Raw genomic sequence first — 20,766 nt, forward strand, 5'->3', positions numbered from 1 at the left:
CTCCTGTAGCCTTCCCTGACAGACTTTCAACAGACTTCAATAGTAGAAATTATTGTAAACAGTGGGGAGAACTAAGCCTATAACAGCCTAGTTCTGCCACATGACTCATGCTGAATATTGTTATTTATTATGTGTATTGTGGTAGTGCCTAAAGTCTCCAGTCATAGACTAGGGCTACATTGTGTGGCATTGTATTAACACTTAACAACAATACAGTCCCTGCCTCAAGGAGTTTACTACTCTAACAGTTCCACTGAAATAAATGACACATAAACACTATCCCCATTTTATAGATGGGAAAACTGAGGCAAAGAGAAATTAAAAGACTTGCCCAACAACAGTCAGTTCTAAATACTAGATCTGGTACTTTGTTACATATGGAGCCAGAATACATTACGGCTGTGTCTACGCTGCACCCCTTTTCCGGAAAAGGGATGCAGATGAGACAAGTCGGAATTGCAAATGAAGCGGGGGATTTAAATATCCCCTGCTTCATTTGTATAAACATGGCTGTCGCTTTTTTCTGGCTCGGGGCTTTGCCGGAGAAAAGCGCCAGTCTAGACGGGATCTTTCGGAAAATAAAGCCTTTTCCGAAAGATCCCTTATTCCTCTTAAAATCAGGAATAAGGGATCTTTCGGAAAAGGCTTTATTTTCCGAAAGATCCCATCTAGACTGGCGCTTTTCTCCGGCAAAGCCCCGAGCTGGAAAAAAGCGGCAGCCATGTTTATACAAATGAAGCGGCGGATATTAAATCCCCCGCTTCATTTGCAATTCCGACTTGTCTCATCTGCATCCCTTTTCCGGAAAAGGGGTGCAGTGTAGACACAGCCTATAAGAAGATCTGTTATGTTTTTAGTATCCTTCATTCCATTGCCTAATATTTGTGTTGTGCAATGTCCTGTGTTTCCATATGATCCAGAAATGAAATTCCCCTTGCAATGTATTAACTCAGATGCCTCTATGTGACAGCACAGAGAGTTTCTTGAAGCATAGCCTTATGCTTCTTGTCCTCATTACTAGCTACAGCTAGAGACATTGGAGTGAGAAAATGTTATCTGTCATAATTTACTTATGTATATGAATTCTGCACATATATCATAATATAGACTAGTTTGCAATTCATGTATGCATGCATCATTGCTCTCTACTGGATAAACTGTAAGACTTCCCATATGTATAGGTAGGTTCTGTACTCGATACTGGAGTTCGCCAGATGAGGGTTGTTCTTTTGGGAGCCAAAAGATCAATTTTCCATGCCACATTTTAGCTGATAACCATATATGCCTGTTTATTATCACAAATACGATAATATATGTCTAGATCCTTGAGGAAAAATAGTTCTGAATTACATAAAAGGTTTTGTTCTTGATTTTAATAACATCCTAGGCTTTTCTCAAATGCACATTGTGTGAAATAAACAGCATATTGAGATACAGTCTTGTGTCATAGCAGGGCTTACTATGCCACTGAGTTTCTGAGAGATGCTTATTAAATGCCAGAGGGTAGAGCTTTGGAGATACAACAGGCTTGGGGTTTAACAGAGGGGAAATGGAATGAAATGAAGCAAATGAAAATTCAGACTGAAGAGCAGGAACGTGCTCCTAATGATGAGATCTTATTAGGCTATGAAGCAGCCTCCTAACTAAAGTGGTAGAAGCTGTGCCTCTTAGCTCATTTACAGTGAGTAGGAGAGACACTGACAGATGTGAGTGTCTGAGGAGAGGAATTTGCACTTGAATAAAATATTTGATACTGTTGCAAATGCTAAAATGTAATGTGTGTGTACAGTGTGGTGTGTTTATACACAATTCATCTAGTATCTTGATGCCCGTGACAGAGTGAGCAAGCAATTCCAGATGTGTGCCCATTACAGGTCAACATGCACACTTCAAGTGCTTCTATTTTTCTGAATAATCCAGTTCATTTTCTTGCATTAGTTTGCATTGAATTCTTCCAGCTCAGTCTGTAGCTTGCAATTAGCACAATTTAATAGCTGTTAAATAGGGTAATCACTTGTTGTTGTTCTCTCAAAGGTTTTAATCTGGCAGCTGAGCTTTCTCAATAAACCCATGCTCACAATGAGTGAGCGCTAGTAAGATGGACTGTAAAGCAAAATTAAATAAACTCTTGGTGCTGAAAACCATGGATTCCTCTTCCCCTCCCTCCGTCCATTGTCATGAATGCAGACAAATTCCACCACTCCACTTTAGTACCCCAGCCAATGGGTGCTGCAGTTACCCACACCTGCAGACGCACAGGTAAATAAAGCAGCAGTGGCCTACCAAGAGTTAGCCCTGGCATACCAGATCCGCCTGCGGGCTGGTATTTGTCCACCGCTGTTTTAGATTTTACCTGCCACTCTGTGGGGCTGCATATCTGTGCCTGAATGCAGAATGTAGCTGTTAGGTTGTTGCACAGCTACTGTCCATAACTCTATCATCTTGGCACCTGGAATTTTCCTAGAATTGCATATTGTATTGTCTATATAAGAGTCACAGAGATTTGAGACTGACTCAGGGACTAGATTATTCAAGACCAATTAGCGATGGAATAAGGAGGCTTCCTTCCCGAGGTCGCTAGTTTAGATTAGCAGCAAATCAGTTGTACCCTAATGTGATTACAGGTGACCCCCACATTAACGACCTAATTGGTTCCTGGAGAACCGTTGGTAAGTCGAGCCATCATAAGTTGAACCCTTATTTCCCATAGGCGCAATGTTATAAATGGTGGTTCCGTTCCTGGAAATCCATTTCATACCCTAAAAATACCAAAATTCACTACGGAAATGGAGGAAAAGTAAACTAAATAGTTCAAATAATGCACAAAAATAACTAAAAAGTGAAGACAGATGTGGTGGAGATGTGTGCAGTTCAAGCAGACTGGTGAGTCTGACTGACTTTATACATTTCCTGTGTTGGGATGATGCGTGAAGTCTGCGTTGTACACTGTCATAAGTGTGAACTGCGGACATAAATTGAGGTTTTTTTAGGAGTTATCTTGCATGAAAAAAATGGTTGTAAATGTGTGGGGTTGTAAGTTGGGGGTTTCCTGTATCTTTGGACAGCTGCTGTGTGTGTGGTTCTTTAGCACTCTCAGCCTAATCCTAAAGAACAGGTCACCCGTATCAAAAAATGACCACCATAATTGGCTGTCTCAGCAGAGATGGGAAGGATTGCATGGGCTTGGATTTTGAACCAACCTTTTTCTTTCAGGAGCCCAGTACAGTGGCCACTAAAGTTGAAAGTCTACATTCAGATAATTGGCTATTGGCCTAGACCCTAGGATGGTTCCTCCAGGTTAGTGCTGAATCACTGTTATGGTTCAGCACCATCTGTACCTTTGACCTATTTTTCCATTTCCCTCTGGGCACCCTATCAATGCACCTTCACTCCTCTTGGGACAGAATCGCCTGACTCAGTTGTACACTGGTTCTCCAGGCTATAGCAGACTGTGTACCTAACATGATTAGGCTGCAGGCCTGACTGTTTGCACACTTCCATGGATCTCCTAAGGGAGCTGTGACCAGTATGTGATCCAATGACTCAGATCAGCTTCTTTAAAACAAAATATTATTGATATACATCAAAAAGAATGTAGCATTTAGAGAAAAGGTTAAAACAACAAGCAGCGTACATGCCTTTGTTTTACCTAAAGGTTAGGCATGTCTAACTTATCCAAAACTCTGCAGTCTCAGGCTAGGTCTACATTGCAAAGAGAAGTCAAAAAAAGATACCAAATTGCAACATGCGTGTTTTTTTCTGTTTTTCTTTCAAGAGAGGCTTTTCCAAAATTTGGCCCATCTACATGGTGCCAAATTTCGGAAAAACCTCCTCTTAAGGCACATACCTTCTTCCTTGTAGAATGAGGATTACAGGGATGGCGAAACAACGCATCCACTTTTTTGCAAATTCTTCTGAAAAAGTGGACGCATTCCTTGGATGAGGCATAGCTTTTCCAGGATACCTCTGGAATCCCGGAAAAGATCTACACTCTAGACATAGCCTCAGGTAGCAATGTTCTCCCTCTTCCCTTCCTATCCCCCTACTAGGGACACCAACCAGCCTATTGATTAGAGCAGTGTTTCTCAACCTTTTTTTATTAAGTATCCCTTTTTTTAAAAAATTATAAGTATCTCTTATATAATATAAGTACTCCCAGTACCTACAGTTTTCAGACACACAATTTTTTTTCCTACCATTACAACACATTTGTTTAAACAACTTAATTGTAGCTGGGTGGGTGATGAAATTTTTGAATATAAAAAGTTACAAAAATAATAAAGCACTGTAAAACTTGAAACAAAAATTCAGTTTTCTCCAAATTTCAGTTGTGTTGACATACCCCCCAGACATCTCTCAAGTACCCCTGAGGGTACTCGTACTCTGGTTGAGAATCACTGGATTAGAGCACCGTGAACGTCAAACTTCAAAGGAATTCATACCTGCTGTATTTATGTATTACTCAGTGGGTTATCTACAGCCATTATGTGCCTTGCTGTGGGTGGGCTTCTGACGTAGAGTTAACCTTTTGGAACTGGGGAGCAAAGAACAATTAACTATACAGAGGTACCCATAATAATAATTCAAATAATACAGATATCTCCCACGTTCTTCACAGACACATTCTCTAAGAAGTGATGATGGGGAATTTACCCTGTTCTAGCCCTGGCAATCCTGATCTCTAGATAAAAAGAGGACTTTGATATCCAGTGGCCAAACCCTGGCCCTGCCTTATGCTCGTGTGGTCAGTTTCCATCCAGATCTACCAGTTATGTACATTTTACTGATAGTGGACCACTTAATAAGACTAACCCCTCCCCCTCCCCCAAATTTATTAGGAATAGGTGTATAGGAATAGATTCTTAAGTCACCCACTTTAAAAGCTGGAGTGTTTAGACAGCTATATGTCCTCCGTTACATACTTTTTATCTACAATTTGTGACAGTGATAAATTCTCCTTGGTGGAAGGGTTACAGCTAAACTATATATCAAATTCTAGAGGGAGGAAAAAAAGAAGAAATGATAAATAACCCGAGTCTGGAATCAAACTGTATAGTTGTGCCATGATTTGTCATCTGCCCGGGATAGAGAGCTTTGAGGGTACTATAATTGAAGCTACTGGCACCAGATATCTCTAAGAGCACATCTACACAGCAGAGCTAAAGCCAAAATAAGCTATGCAACTTGAGCTATGTCAGTTGTGTAGCTTAAGTCAAAATAGTTTATTTCTGCTTTTTGCGCAGCAAGAAGCCCAAGAAAGAGCACTCTTCCTCCAACTTTCCTTACTCCTTGTAAAATGAGGGTTACAAGAGTCAGTGGAAGAAGTCCTTCAGCTCGACATTATTTTGATAGTGCATTGAAATAATTGCTTGTGTGTAGACATGGAGTATGTTATTTCAGAGTAACAGCAGTTATTCTGAAATAATTCTGCTGTGTAGACATAGCCCAAATGTGTTATATCTTATGGCAGAAGAACCAAAGATAAATAAGATTTTTGTGACTGTGACAGTAAGGGTATGTCTAAACTACATGGCTCCGTTGACAGAGCCATGTAGATTAGTTTACACAAAAAAGGGAAATGAAGCTGCGATTTAAATAAATGCTGCTTCATTTAAATCAAAATGGCTGCTGGGCTGTGCCGATCAGCTGATTTTCGGCACAGCGCCGCAGTCTAGATGGGGATCTGCCAGCCACAAAACCCTTTGTCAGCAGATCCTGTAAGCCTCGTTTCACGAGGCATAAAGGATCTGCCGACGAAAGGTTCTGGGGTTGGCAGATCCCCGTCTAGACTGCCGCGCTGTGCCGACAATCAGCTGATCGGCACAGCCCGGCAGCCATTTTGATTTAAATGAAGCAGCGATTATTTAAATTGCAGCTTCATTTCCCTTTGCTGTCCTGCCTAATCTACATGGCTCTGTCGACGGAGCCATGTAGTCTAGACACACCCTCTAAGATTTTTAAAAAAAAGGTAAGGATCCCTTATTATACAGTGATATAGCTAAAAAGAAGAGTCTCTGTGGCAGTTGATAGATTGTACTGAACTAGTACCAACAAAACTCAAAATGCCTTTTTGTGGTGCAGCCTGACCTTAACTGAGGTGGCTCTATGACACTGCAAGATGAAGCCAAGATGACTACAAAGTTTTTGGTCTGGTGAGAAATGATTGCTGTTGACAAATTTGTATGGCTGTAAAAAAGAGCACCTGAGAAAATGAGAGAAAAAGACCAGCTGAGAAGGGGGGAAAGCAGTAAAAATAATGGCATGACTCTATGGTCTTGGCTACAGTAGCATTTCTTACCATTTGATTTTCCTGTTGCTGTTATTCAATTCCACCAGTATGGATGGCAGGAGCATTTCTAATGTCCACTCAGGTTGTGTCTCATGAGAAATGACCCACTTCTTGGGTCCAAAGTAAGGTTCTTTCTAAGCTTCATGGCAGCCCTGAGCCGTTGGGTGGGGCTCATTAAACAGCTGCAGGGTTGTGCTACTGTGCAGCTTAGAGGGAACCTTGTTCCAAAGAGCACTGGCACTTGGAGCCATGTTGTTAGGAGATAATTTTCAAGGTTCTCGTCTCACAAGAATCTGCTCTCTAATATGTGCACGAGTATCCTAGGGTATGTCTACACTACAGCACTAATTCGAACTAACTTAATTCGAATTAGTTATTTGAACTAAGCTAATTCGAAATAGTGCATCTAGACCTAAAAACTAGTTTGAATTAGCATTTTACTAATTCGAACTAGCATGTCCACGTTGAGTGGACCCTGAACCGAGGTTAAGGATGGCCGGAAGCAGTGCCAGCAGGGCATCAGATTAAGACTTAAAGCGTGGAGCTGCTGTCTCAGGCTAGCTGAGAGCTGTGCTTAAAGGGACCCGACCCCCATCCCGGACAGACAGTTCTCAGGGGTTCCCCACTTGCAAAGCAGTCCTGTCTTGGAGTCCCCTGAGTGCCCACACTCGGCACATCACAACACTCGGCCATCAGCCCGGCTGCACTTGCCGCAGGCTGCCATCCAGGGTGGGGGGGCGTCAATCGGGGGGCTGCAGGAGAGCTTCCACCCTGAGGAGCCCGCAGAGCCACCCCAGTCCTCCCCATCAGATGCTCTACTCCATTCCTCCCTCACCTCCTTCCACTTACCCTTCCCTAGCCCCCCTTCCTGATGTACAAAATAAAGGACATGTGTGTTCAAAAATAGAAACTCTCTTTATTGAACAAAACTCTGGGAGACTGGGAAAAGGAGGTGGGAGAGGGGAAGAGAGAGGGTGGGAGAGGGGAGGGCAACTAAAATGATCAGAGGTTTGGAACAGGTCCCATATGAAGAGAGGCTAAAGAGACTGGGTCGTTTCAGCTTAGAAAAGAGGAGACTGAGGGGGGATATGATAGAGGTCTGTAAAAGCACGAGTGGTGTGGAGAGGGTGCATAAAGAAAAGTTCTTCATTAGTTCCCATAATAGAAGGACTAGAGGACACCAATTAAAATGAATGGGTAGCAGGCTTCAAACTAATAAGAGAAAGTTCTTCACAAAGCAAATAGTCAACCTGTGGAACTCCTTGCTGCAGGAGGCTGTGAAGGCTAGAACTAGAACAGAGTTTAAAGAGAAGTTAGATAAATTCATGGTGGCTGGGTCCATGGAGTGCTATTAACCAGGGGATAGAAATGGTGTCCCTGGCTTCTGTTTTGGAAGGCTGGAGATGGATGGCACGAGACAAATGGCTTGGTCATTGTCTTCAGTCCATCCCCTCCGGGGTAGCTGGTGTTGGCCGCTGTTGGCAGACAGGCTACTGGGCTAGATGGACCTTTGGTCTGACCCAGTATGGCCGTTCTCAGCTCAGGGCCGAGGGTTGGGGGTCTCACTGGACCACCTTGATTTTCATGCACACCTGCTCCTAGGTGGCCAGGCTGGCAGCTCTCCTGCCCTAGACGGCCACTTTCCTGTGCCTAGTGCGGAGGTCGTGGATGAGGTCCACGATGTCCGCACTAGAACAGGCGGGCGCCCGCCTCTTGCGGCCCCGGGCAGGCTCCTGGGAGCCGCCAGCCTGGTCCCGGGAAGAGGTGGAGGGCTGGGTGGCAGCGGGTGGCTGGCTCGTGCCGTGTCAGGTGCAGGGTCTGCTGGCTGGGTGCTGGCAGGCTTGCACCTGGCACGGGCACCATAGCCACACCGTGCCCCTTTAAGGGCTCTGGGGCCAGGAGGGGGGCAGACAAGTTTCCCTGGTGGTGCCCAGAGTGGCCACCAGGGAAAGCGGGGGAGGGCTAGCCTCCCACTAGTTCGAATTAAGTGGCTACACAGCCCTTAATTCGAACTACTTAATTCGAACTAGGCATTAGTCCTCGTAGAATGAGGTTTACCTAGTTCGAATTAAGCGCTCCGCTAGTTCGAATTAAGTTCGAACTAGCGGTTTGCCTGTGTAGCACCTATCAAAGTTAATTCGAACTAATGTCTGTTAGTTCAAATTTATTTTGTAGTGTAGACATACCCCAAATGATTTAATCCTATTATAATGTGCATAGAAAATCAAAAGAGTTGAAAACTCTCTTCTGTTTTTTTCAAAAGCACTCAAAATTCCAAACAAAAGTGAAACTTCAGCCACATAATTTGACCCAATTAATTTGCTAGTCTTTATGGTGCCACAGAGCTCCTCCTTGTTTTTCCTTTCGGTTTTTCCATGGTCAGATTTGTAGATGTGTTTGATTTCCTGTAAAGCTGTTTTAAACTATAAATATCACACAGGTGCTTTTCTGATACACCTGTTCTTTTCTGCCTTTTTTCCCTTTAGCTAGTGCTGCCTGAGTATTCTATCCATAGCCTTTTCTGCATCATGTTCTTGTGTGCTCAGCAATGGCTAACCCTGGGGCTGAATGTTCCTCTGGTTTTCTATCACTTTTGGAGGTAAGGCTGTCTTCTGTGTACCAAACTACTGTCTCATTTGCCCAATCAACATGCATTCATATGGCACCAGATAATGAGAACACAGCAGTAATAGAAAAGATGGATTTCTTTCTCCAGTCTCCCTTTCTGTACCAATAGTTGCATTGGAAGATGAAACTCAGTTCTGCCGTGGTTTCATACTTTTAAGCTTGAAAGGACCTCATACTTTAAGGCTTTGTCTACACTGCAGGGTTTTTGCGCAAGAAACTTTTTATGGAAGAGATCTTCCGTAAAAACTACTTGTGCAAAAACACGACCACACCTCAAAAGCGGATCGCAAAAGCTATGTGTTTTTGCACATGAGATTGTCCACACTTCATGGACGCTCTTGCACAAGAAAGCTCTGATTGCCAGTAACAGAATCGCCATCAGTGCACCTGTACATTTTCTGATAGGCTCTTTTTGTGGAAGAAACCCCCTGCGGAAGGTACACACCTGTATTTTGTGCAAGAGCTGTAGTGCAAAAAGGAGTTATTCCTCATGGGGAGAAGAATAACTCTACCGGCAACAGCCTTCTGTCCTGTCAATTTACTGTATTTTTTTTGCACAAAAACGTACTTGAGATGTGCATGCTCTGCCGGTTTTTGCACAAAAATGGCCATTTTTGCACAAAAATCTTGTAGTGTAGACATAGCCTAACAGTCAGTCTAGAGAAAGAAGAAAACATGAGGCATTCAGGTTCCAGTGAAGAGGATGGAATGGATATAAAAGTTTCTACAAACCTGAATATTAAAACAAATATTCTGGCACTTTAGAGGGCAAAAAGGAATATAGTTTTTGAAATCTTAATTAAGTTAGCTGGCTAACAAGGTATGAGAATTTGGAAATGAAACCGATGAGAATCTGAAAGTGAATCTGACACTAGGCACCGTATAGACACAAAGCAAGCTCTTTAAAATCAGGATTGCCATCTAGAGGTATTGAATGGGCATAGAGATAGAACTACCCTTTTAATTCTTCTGTCAGGGTTCTGGATCATTGATGGGCAGCATCTGAGGGGTGTTTCCTCTTCCACTATCTGTACAATAGGCCAGATTCTTTGATCTACATTTTGAGCTGTTTTAGCTTTGCACAGTGGCTGGATTCTGGCTCTAGGTGTCTTCGGGTGCACTTTCTGTTGGTGTAGAGCTGGTAGAGGCAGCCTCCTCCACTTCATCACAGTGGGAAGGAGGGAGCATTTCAGGAGTGAGACTACACATCACCCTTACCTTGAAATAAAGTGCTATTCCGACAAGTCCCTTAACCCTCTTGGGACAAGAGTTACAGGGACACCGAAATAGCACACCCATTATTTTGAAATATATTTTGAAATAATGGTCTCATTTAAATATGCAGAATTGCTATTTCGGGATACTTCCGGTATCCCGAAATAGCCCCGCTGTGTAGACATAGCCCAGGAGTCAGACATGATGGAGTGGAGCTGCTCTATGCCTGATCTTCCATGGGTAAGGTCACTGAGCAACATTAAGAGTCAGTTACTTCAAGTAAAGCTTATCTTCAGCAGCTGTAATTTATGCTAAAGCCAGACAATGTAATGATCAGGGAACTGCAGCCAGCTCTCTGGTAGCCAAGTCCACAGTGCATCCTAGCAAAGAATCAGCCCTCCAGCTATCCTGAAAATAACTAAGAGACTTCAATTTCCATTGCAGTCAGTATGGCACCTTTCACTAGGACTACATTCCATACAATTTTTAAAAGACATACATGATTTTTATCTTGTCAGGGTCTCTTTATGTCTGTAAGGCTACAGAATGTAGCAGAGACCCACCGCAGTGTAGTAGTGCGCAAAGCAATGTTATGATGAAGAAGATAATTAGGAGTATCTTGGCTTGGAGCTAAAGAGCGGTAGCTCTCTTGTGGTATTTTCTACAAAAGCTCAGTAGTAATGATGAGTGGAGTGGCGCAGTGTATTATTCCTCCTGAGCTTACAGTGACAATCTAATTCTCAGAAAGCTTGTAGTTGTGAATGTGCTTTCTCTGAAGTGAGGTCTAACTACATGAAAGCTAATAGTATTTCTAACACCGTTTTCACAGTGAGGAACACTGAAGTGTCACAAAAACAGGTGTCTGACAAGTGCAAAAAATATATTTAATGTGCAAGGCTAAAGTGTTTGTGGATGGCGAATGTTTACAGCCATGTTTGAGGGGAAGTGCAGTAGAACTTCAGAGATGTGCATGTGTGCTATTACTTATATATTAAGCCTACAGTAAGGATCAGGTCCCATTATGCTCATCCAGTACATAAACATAGGAAAACATAAGCCCAATGAAGTCAATGGAGCCGGAATTTCACCTGTGGTCCCTTATGAAGAATGTACAGTCTAAATAAAGATGAGTGAGTGTGACAAATGCTAGAAGGGAAGGAGGGAGAGAGGACTTATTGAGAAGTTAAACATCTGGTTCAGCAGACTTCTATGTATGAGTTTTGCATCATTTAAAAGGGTGGGTGGATTGGTTTTTAGATAAACACATAAATATAATCAATTTCTGAGCTCATCAATATCTATATAATAATTATTTATCTATATTTTAACATTAATAATCTACTTCATCTAAGGATTTCAGAGCATTTAACTAGAATTGATCAGGTACCAGACTATTTGTTGTTTTTTAACTAATTTTTAGTGACCTAAGGGTATGTCTACACTACAGCGTTATTTCGAAATATCTTATTTCAAAATAACACGTCTAGACACAAAATGCATTTTGAAATAACTTTTTGCTATTTTGAAATAGGGCATCCACTCTGATTGGATGCTGAATCCCATTTAAGGCCAGCCGGAACTGGTTCTGGCAGGGCATCAGGTCAGATGTTACCTTGTGGCCAGGATGGCCAGCAGGGCACCCTAGGAAGGACTGGAGGCCCCCTATCTCAAAATAGCAATTTCAAAATTGGCGCTATTCCTCGTGGAATGAGGTTTACCAATTTTGAAATAAGCCCTCCACTATTTAATTTCGATTTAATTTCGAAATAGCAGTTGGTTTCTGTAGACATTAGGAAAGTTATTTCGAAATAATAGCTGTTATTTCAAAATAACTTTGCTATGTAGTCTAGACTGCATCCTTCTGTCAGCAGAGGGATGCAGATTAGGCAGGTCGCAATTGCAAAAGAGGCAGGAACTTAAATATCTGTGCCTAATTTGCATAAAAATGTCTGCCGCGTTTTGCCGACTCAGCACTTTGTCAGCAAAAAGCGGCAGGCTAAAGGGGGATCTGTTGAGAAAGAAAGCCTTTTTTAACAGATCCTGTGAACCTCCTTGCAGGAGGCATAAGGGATCTGTCGGAAAAGACTTTCTATCTCGACAGATTCCCCTCTAGACTGCCGCTTTTTGTCGATAAAGTGCTGAGTCCGCAAAACGCGGTGGACATTTTTATGCAAATTAGGCACGGGATATTTAAATCCATGCCTCATTTGCAATGTCGACCTGCCTAATCTGCATCTCTCTGCTGACAGAGGGATGCAGTCTAGACATACCCTAAGGGTGTGTCTAGACTACATGCCTCCGTCGACGGAGGCATGTAGATTAGCCAGATCGGAAGAGGGAAATGAAGCCGCGATTAAAATAATCGCGGCTTCATTTAAATTTAAATGGCTGCCCCGATCTGCCGATCAGCTGTTTGTCGGCAGATCGGGGCAGTCTGGACACGATGCGCCGACAAAGAAGCCTTTCTTGATCGACACAGGTATGCCTCGTGAAACCAGGTTTACCTGTGTCGATCAAGAAAGGCTTCTTTGTCGGTGCATCGCGTCCAGACTGCCCCGATCTGCCGACAAACAGCTGATCGGCAGATCGGGGCAGCCATTTAAATTTAAATGAAGCCGCGATTATTTTAATCGCGGCTTCATTTCCCTCTTCCGATCTGGCTAATCTACATGCCTCCATCGACGGAGGCATGTAGTCTAGACACACCCTAAGAGTGCAGCCACCAACTCTTACTGGTGGCTGCTCTGACAATTTTTCCTAAATATTTAATTAATTTTAGGAAAAACAAATGAAAATACACACACACACACACACACACACACACGTCAAAATCATTGTAATTTATTTATGTAGAGTTTTTTGCAGACTCAGTAATAAAAATAACATACCGTTGTCTCTATTCTTTGTGGACCTAAAGAGAATATAAACATAAAAGGTACTTTGCATGTTCTTATCCTTTTTGTTGTTTCGGGGTTTTTTTGTTTGTTTTTTGTGTTTTTTTAGATTTGCTAGTTAGGAAGTCCTTCTGTGAGAAATGATATTTTATGTATGTTAATATCATTTTTTCATAGCAACAAACTTGCTCACTAGCTGGGATGCAGCAAAAATTATATTAATCAAAATAAACATCACTTTTTACAACAGAGTTATTCAGCCGTGGCAAGCTAAGGAGCACAAACCAAGGCCTGGATGGGGAGGTGGGGTATGGAGAGATGAGGGGATGGATATGGGGCTGAGCAAGGTAGTGGGGCTCAGATGCAGTGCAGACCATGGGTGAGGGGCCAGGGCTGGCAGTGGGGTGCCAGGAGAGAGGGGGTAGTGGTGAGCTTGCAGCTAAAGCCCTGCAATCAGAACTTTGCAGCTGCTGATTGGACAATGTGGGGACCAGGAACAAAATAAGTATGGGGTGGTAGGCACAGGGGAAGCATCCACTCCTGCAGGACTGGGGCTGGAGCCCATGGCCCTGCTACTAGAGCCTGAAACCATGCAGCCAGAGGATGGATCCCACTGCCCACCATCCCAGGGCAGAAACCTGAGACTTATTGCCTCCCAGGAAAGTGATAAACTCACACTGGCTGCCTGCTACTACTGCATTTGTGGTTCCAGAGAGGGACAGGGTCCAGCCCCTGCTGACAGCCCGAGGGGAGGAGTCGCTACTCCAGGGGTGGCCAACCCGTTAGAGACAAAGAGCCAAAATAGCTATGGATAGAGTGCAAAGAGCCACGTATTACATATTTTTATGTATCTAGATAGATAGCTAGATATAGTACACAAAATGTAGTGATAAAAATAACATTACAGGACATTTCGGACAAAAACAATAAAAAAGTCTCTAGTTGCTTAAAAAATTCACAGCCAGTCCATAGATCTTCAGAGGACTTAACAAGAAACAAACATCAAATAAAAAAAAACCCTTTTAAAAATACAGTAATATTTTCACACTAAAAAAAGTATCTCCACCATGTATTTTATATTTAACACTACTGTCCAACTAAGTCCTGTGAATTTTTTAAAATTAAAATGAACTGAGAAGTAAATTAGCACATTTTGAAGTGCCTGATTCACTCCAGCTTATTGATCTCTGGTATGGTTTCCTCATTTTTTTTACTTATGAAGATTATGGCTTTTTTATAGTTCTAAAAATTCAGGTCTGTCCCAGACTGCAAATATGAGAGGTTCAAAAACGATAAGGGAGAGACTCATATCTCAGAATAATTGCTTCAGCCTGGCAAACAATAGCCTTTGAATTTTCTTTAAAGAAACACAGTGGCTACATCTACACTGGCCCCTTTTTCGGAAGGGGCATGCTAATTTTGAATGTGGGAATAGGGAAATCCGCGGGGGATTTAAATATCCCCCGCGGATTTAAATAAACATGTCCGCCGCTTTTTGAATAAGGAATAAGAGATCCTCCGGAATAGGGCTTTATTCCAGAGGATCGGGCCAGTCTAGATGCTTTTTATCCGGCTTTTCCCCAAGCCGGAAAAAAAGCGGCGGACATGTTTATTTAAATCCGCGGGGATATTTAAATCCCCCGCGGATTTTCCTATTCCCACTTTCAAAATTAGCATGCCCCTTCCGAAAAAGGGGCCTGTGTAGACGTAGCCAGTGTGAACCAGGTACATGCTGATTCTTTTTTTGCCCTGGAATTTAAATGACATTTGCATTGGCTGCCTTATTCTGTATCCACAAAGACTTTGAGTTTAAGGTGCTTCAGTTCCCTCCACTCCCTCAGAGCCAGGCACCCCCCCCATCTAACCCAATCCCCCTTTGTCCCCCCCAACCCTCCCTCCGTTTTAACCTAAGGCCTGGGGCTCACTTGCCAGGGTCTCACTGCCGCTGCCACCATGCTCTTCTCCCTCCAGGCTGTGGGGCGCGTGCGCAGAGTGGCCGGCCATGAGCAGTCCGGGCACGCAGCTCAGAGCTAGCAAAAGCCGCATTTCCTTGAGCAAAGAGCCACATGCGGCTCAAGAGCCACGGGTTGGCCACCCCTGCGCTACTCCATCCCTCCCAACCACTACCCAAGAGACTGTGGGTGCACAATAATCTCCTGATGCATGCAATTGGAAAAACATTGCACCAGACAATACTGCCACTCATAACATATTCGTATTGGAGAGCAAGTCACATAAAGAGGATGGAATGTATTGTTCTAAAGTTAATAGGACATAGGAAGTCCACAAGAATTAATTGCTACATATGCCCATGTCATAAGTTTCAAAGGAAGATCTAAGATCTCAATACTGAACTTAACAGTGCATTCTGATGTCATGGAAAGTGATGGGTTTTTTTCTAGGTTCTGGCTGATGATCTGGAGTACAAGGACCTGCGATATGTAAAAAATTGATCTAAAATATTAGTGTCACTCCAGATGTTTTCTCTTGCTCTTTCAGGTATTTCCATTGCCCAGCAGATAGTTCAGAGCTCGCATATGATCCACCTGCAGTCATGAATGCGGACACCCTCAGTTACTGTCAGAAAGAAGCATGGTGTAAACTAGCTTTTTATCTCCTTTCCTTCTTCTACTATCTTTATTGGTAAGCGTGACCATTCCCATATAGAAGTGGCATAGAGCTGTTTTTCATGTAAACATTAAGCTTGTGCTACGGAGCAACAAGAACAGGCCTCATTCCCATTGCCTTGAGTAACCATTTTAATCCATGAATCAGGACAACATCTGTTCAGAACAGCACTTAGGCATGTGTTTAAAACCCATTGAGATGATAGGGCTTAAAGTTAAGCATGTACTTAAATGCTTTCCTGAAGGGGGTTCCAATGCATCCCCAAAATTTCCAAGACAATTTCATTCAGCCTTGAGTTAAAGAGCTACCTCTGTTAGGAAATTTTTATTCTTTTATCTTTTGGATAGTCTCTTTAGATGGGTGTTACTTTATATTGGTATCATAGCAAATGAGTTACCTCAGTTGTTAATAATATACAATATTAGGGTCAAATCTGCCCTGTGGTGTATAAGTTGATTTTTACCTAACACTCAAAAGATCACTAGAAAGAGGGTCTACTTGCAGCTCATTAATCTGAAATTAATGCCCATTCACTAGAGCAGCTGACCAGTTAGCATGCATGTTGTGGTTTGCAGCAGTTACTGCTGCCCTGTGGCCTATCCTGAGCCAGCTTACCTTGCATTTTACAGATAGTTCTACTGCTAACCATACAAGGTCTCAGCCAAAAGTCTCTGTAAATAAAGGGAAAGACTCCTGGTCTATAGAAAGCTTCACCCCATAAGTCCCCCTCTACACTGTCACATTTTCTAAGGGCAGAGATGGACGGACAAATGGATAGATGCACATTTTAAAAATATATAGATAGATATTTCATTGCATGAAGATTTTTTCTCTTAAGAAACTCTGTTTTCTCTTCAGGGACTGGCTGGCAGAAATTTCCAAAAACAAATACGCTAGTAGAGTAGTGATAGAAATATATCCATGTTCATCTGGTGTAGCTGAAACAAAAAACAGGACTATGTAGCACTTTAAAGACTAACAAGATGGTTTATTAGGTGATGATCTTTTGTGGGCCAGACCCACTTCCTCAGATCAAATAGTGGAAGAAAATTGTCACAACCATATATACCAAAGGATACAATTTAAAAAATGAACACATATGAAAAGGACAAATCAAATTTCAGAACAGAAGGGCGATGGGGGGGGGGGAGGTAAATGTCTGTGAGCTAATGATATTAGAGGTGATAATTGGGGAAGCTATCTTTGTAATGGATAAGATAATTAGAGTCTTTATTCAAACTTAGGTGTAAAGTGTCGAATTTAAGCATGAATGACAGTTCAGAGGATTCTCTTTCAAGTGTAGTCTTAAAAGACCTTTGAAGCAGGATGCAGGTAATCAAGTCGTTGAGATAATGTCCTTTCTGGTTGAAATGGCAAGAAACTGTTTTTTCTTTGTGATCCTGTCTAATATCTGTTTTGTGGGCATTGATCCTTTGGTGAAGTGTCTGAGACGTTTGTCCAATGTACGTAGCTGACAGACACTTTCGGCACATGGTAGCATAAATTATATTTCTGGATGCGCAGGAATATGTGTTCTTGATCTTCTAACTCACTTTATACCTAAGTTTGAATAAAGACTCTAATTATCTTACCCATTACAAAAATAGCTTCCCTAATTATCACCTCTAATATCATTAGCTCACAGACATTTACCTCCCCCCCCATTCCCCTTCTGTTCTGAAATGTGATTTGTCCTTTTCATATGTGTTCATTTTTTTAATTGTATCCTTTGGTATATATGGTTGTGACAATTTTCTTCCACTATTTGATCTGATGAAGTGGGTCCAGCCCATGAAAGCTCATCACCTAATAAACCATCTTGTTAGTCTTTAAAGTGCTACAAAGTTTTGTTTCAGCTAGTAGAGTAGTTTTGTTTTCTTAACTTTACAGACTCAGACATCAGAATATACATTATTAAACTTATATACAGCTTGTGGGATGATGGAAACTAGTTAATGAATTCATAGCATCTCAAGAACTTTCTGATACTAATCTTGAATCCGCCATAATTCAGTTGCTATAGAAAGGTGGAAGGAATGTGAGGCAGTCTAGCAGCAAAAGAAGATGTAGGCCATTAGAGTCAGATATTGGGAATGGAGGGTAAAGATTATAAAAATCAAAGTGCTCTCTGCATACTTCAAAAGGACCCTTTCATGTTGTCTTTCTCTTTTTCGTTCAGCATGATCTACACTTTAGTGAGCTCTTAACTCAAAAATCATCATTAAGGACTGGGAACAACAAAGGATGGTGAGCAGTGACAAGTCAGCCTACAGTGATGCTTGATGAAAAGAATAGAAAGGAGAAGAAAGCTTTGAACCCAAGCACTAATACAGTGTATGAAAGAGATACAGTCAGAATAATGACCAACTGTGGATCTGGAGTACCATGGAGACTAGGCTGAGTAAACAATGTTTATCTTCTGTTTCTCTGTATACCTTGATCTATGGCTTTAAACAGGCAAAAAAATTATCACACATGGAGGCAAAGTCAAAGAACTATGATGGGAGATGCTGCTTAGTGAATCTGGTTCATCGCAAACTGCTAGTTCACAAGGAACAAAGTGTCTCGACTGTTTTGTACTGAAGCAGTGAAGGGGGAGAATCATCATCCTCAGAATGGTGGCTAAGGATGCTGCTCAGACACATGTTAAATATACCGCTTTCTGAGCATGAACTTTGGTCAGAATCAAGGTGGGATTGATGTCCGTTATCCATGGGTGTTCATGTGACTCTAAGGAAAAAGACTTATTGTATCTGCCAATTAAGTGATTTTAATACTTTTTTCCACCTGTGACAAAGAAATTAATAACTTGCACCAGCAGTGCAATCATTTCAAAAATCCTGTGCCTGTGGTTGAATAGCCAGTGGTATATATTTTTATAGTCCTTCTGTGATGCTACAGTTTATGGTACAGTTTTATCTAAAAATGCATTAAGTTATGACCTAATTCTGTCAACCATTCATTAGCATAGTATTCCTCTTACTGGGGAAAAATTGTTGAAAATTACAATATTATGGAATGGTGTAACATGAATATTCTACACACCAGAATGTTGTATGCAAAATATTGTACCTGTAAAAGACCAGGTTATTTTAGTCTGTAATTTTGTCATGCTATTTCATGTGTGTTGTCCAGTTTAATCTGAAATTAATGGGCTATTTAATGCTTGGTTTCCCACATATTGGACAAGTGTTGTGAAAAATTGTCAATACTTTTAAAAATTATTTAATGCAAAGATTTTTTACTTAATCTTAGAATACAGGTTGATATAGATGGACTGTGTATGCTTATGAATAACTAAATATATGTGTGCGTGCACACAATCCACCTATATATGTTGAATATAATATAAAGGTAACTTTACAACCTATGAGTAAGGTGCTGGGCTTCTGGAAAGTGTTTTATACACTGACTACTGTATTAAAAAACAAAAAGTAATGTAAACAGTAATTTAATTTCTCATCTCATTGAGAAGTCCAGTCTTGTACTTCTTAAATGCAAACTGCAATATAATACAGATATATTCTAACTGCACAATTCCAAAGAGTATGTTGCAATAAAGAAAATTAATTGGCACAAATAGTATTTGGCCAAATCCTGTTGGCTTTACTCACACCTAACCCTTACTCTCACAAGGAGTCCCCTTAACTTTAGCAGGGTTGCAGGATAGGCCATTTGTCTTTACTCAAGGTGCAAAACTTTCACTGAAGTCAAAGGGTGAATTGTTTGACTATGGGACCAGGGTCTGTCCTTCACTAAATTTGCTTTGAACTGTTCCAGAAATGCAAAGCATACTTAAAGCTGGCTTAAGTAGCTAGCTGAGGTTTTCCTTAATAGCAGGGGAAATTGAGTGGCATAGGACTGGTTACATCAGCCTTGCGCCACCCTGCTTGTAGCCATAAGCATAAGAGTTTTAAGGTGGAAGGTGTGAGGTCAGTGGGATTTGAGGAAAGATCCCTCAGGCTCACAGCATCTTTAGGATCAGCCTCCAAAGAAGCAAGAACCACATGGCAGCAAACCATCCCCATTTATTAACTAGTGATGCTGAAATAGTGGCAGGTGATATTCTTACCTCTTCAAATGTATACTAGATCTTCGTGATTTTCTTGTCAGGGTGATTTTGAACCCATAGAGTTTATCAAATGGTACAGTAAGTAGAAGAGATTGTTTTGTTTTTAAAGTAAAATAACTTTGTTTTATGTCTTGTTACTGTAAACAGTCCAGAAACTTAATCTGAATTCCTTTGTATTGTGACTGGGTGACCTAACATCAGAACCAATGTAACCAGAGCTGGGGGCTGTCTCATAAAGGGTAAAGAACAAAAAAAATGTTTTGCAAAACTTATTATCTTTTCTTATGTCTGTATTTGCCAGCTTTACTTGAAGAGGGCAATCATGAGTGGAGCAAGAGACAAGAGAGCTGTGTTCTGTCCTTAACTCTGCAATTGACTTGCTGTGAGCCCTGGTCAATACCTTTGATAGCCTGGAATCAAATCCGAGTAAGGGGAATGTGCAGCAGGCCTGATTAGGAAGCAACTGTGATTCAGAATCACAATCTGGTTCCTGCTGCTTCTTTGCTTCAAGAGGGCATTAATCTGGGCCAGCCTTTTGCTGTCTCATCATGGGGGGGCAGGGCATAAACTCTGACTACTCTCTGGCCACCTTTACCTCTGCTTACCCTCTCTGCCCAGCTGCATGGAAAGGTAAATAACTGAATACTGGCTTCCCTCCCATTGCACTCACTCTGGTGATGAAGGTGGCCCACTTAGGGTATGTCTACACAGCAGGGTTAAAGTCAAATCAAGCTACGCAACTTCAGCTAAGTCAATGGCGTAGCTTAAGTCAAAATACCTTAAGTCGGCTTTCGACACCATCTATACATCAGGAAGTCGAAGGAAGAACACTCCTCCGACTTCTCTTACTCCTCGTAAAATGAGGGTTACCATGAGTTGGAGCTTAACATTGTTTCGAAGTAAAGGCTTGTAGTATAGACATGCACTATGTTATTTCGGAATAATGTCAGTTATGCTGAAATAACGCTGCTGTGCAGATGTGCCATAAGGGAAACAAACGATTTTTCTTATGCCCCTTTATTCTTCTGAATGGGTATATA

General features: G+C 41.8%; 1 protein-coding gene across 2 annotated transcripts in view; it reads left to right on the plus strand.

The window, feature by feature from the left end:
* CNIH3 (cornichon family AMPA receptor auxiliary protein 3) overlaps positions 1-19,234 on the plus strand; it is a 106,522-nt gene extending 87,288 nt beyond the window's left edge. For both annotated transcript variants that reach the window (XM_006133411.4, XM_025189812.2), the window contains exons 4-6: positions 8,776-8,888; positions 15,526-15,669; positions 17,834-19,234. In XM_006133411.4, coding sequence (XP_006133473.1) covers positions 8,776-8,888; positions 15,526-15,669; positions 17,834-17,861 — 285 coding nt within the window. In that variant the 3' untranslated portion in view covers positions 17,862-19,234. The remainder of the gene's footprint in view (positions 1-8,775; positions 8,889-15,525; positions 15,670-17,833) is intronic.
* Positions 19,235-20,766: the final 1,532 nt, after the last annotated feature.

Source organism: Pelodiscus sinensis, chromosome 3 (genome assembly GCF_049634645.1).
Source record: "Pelodiscus sinensis isolate JC-2024 chromosome 3, ASM4963464v1, whole genome shotgun sequence".
NCBI lineage: Eukaryota > Metazoa > Chordata > Testudines > Trionychidae > Pelodiscus > Pelodiscus sinensis.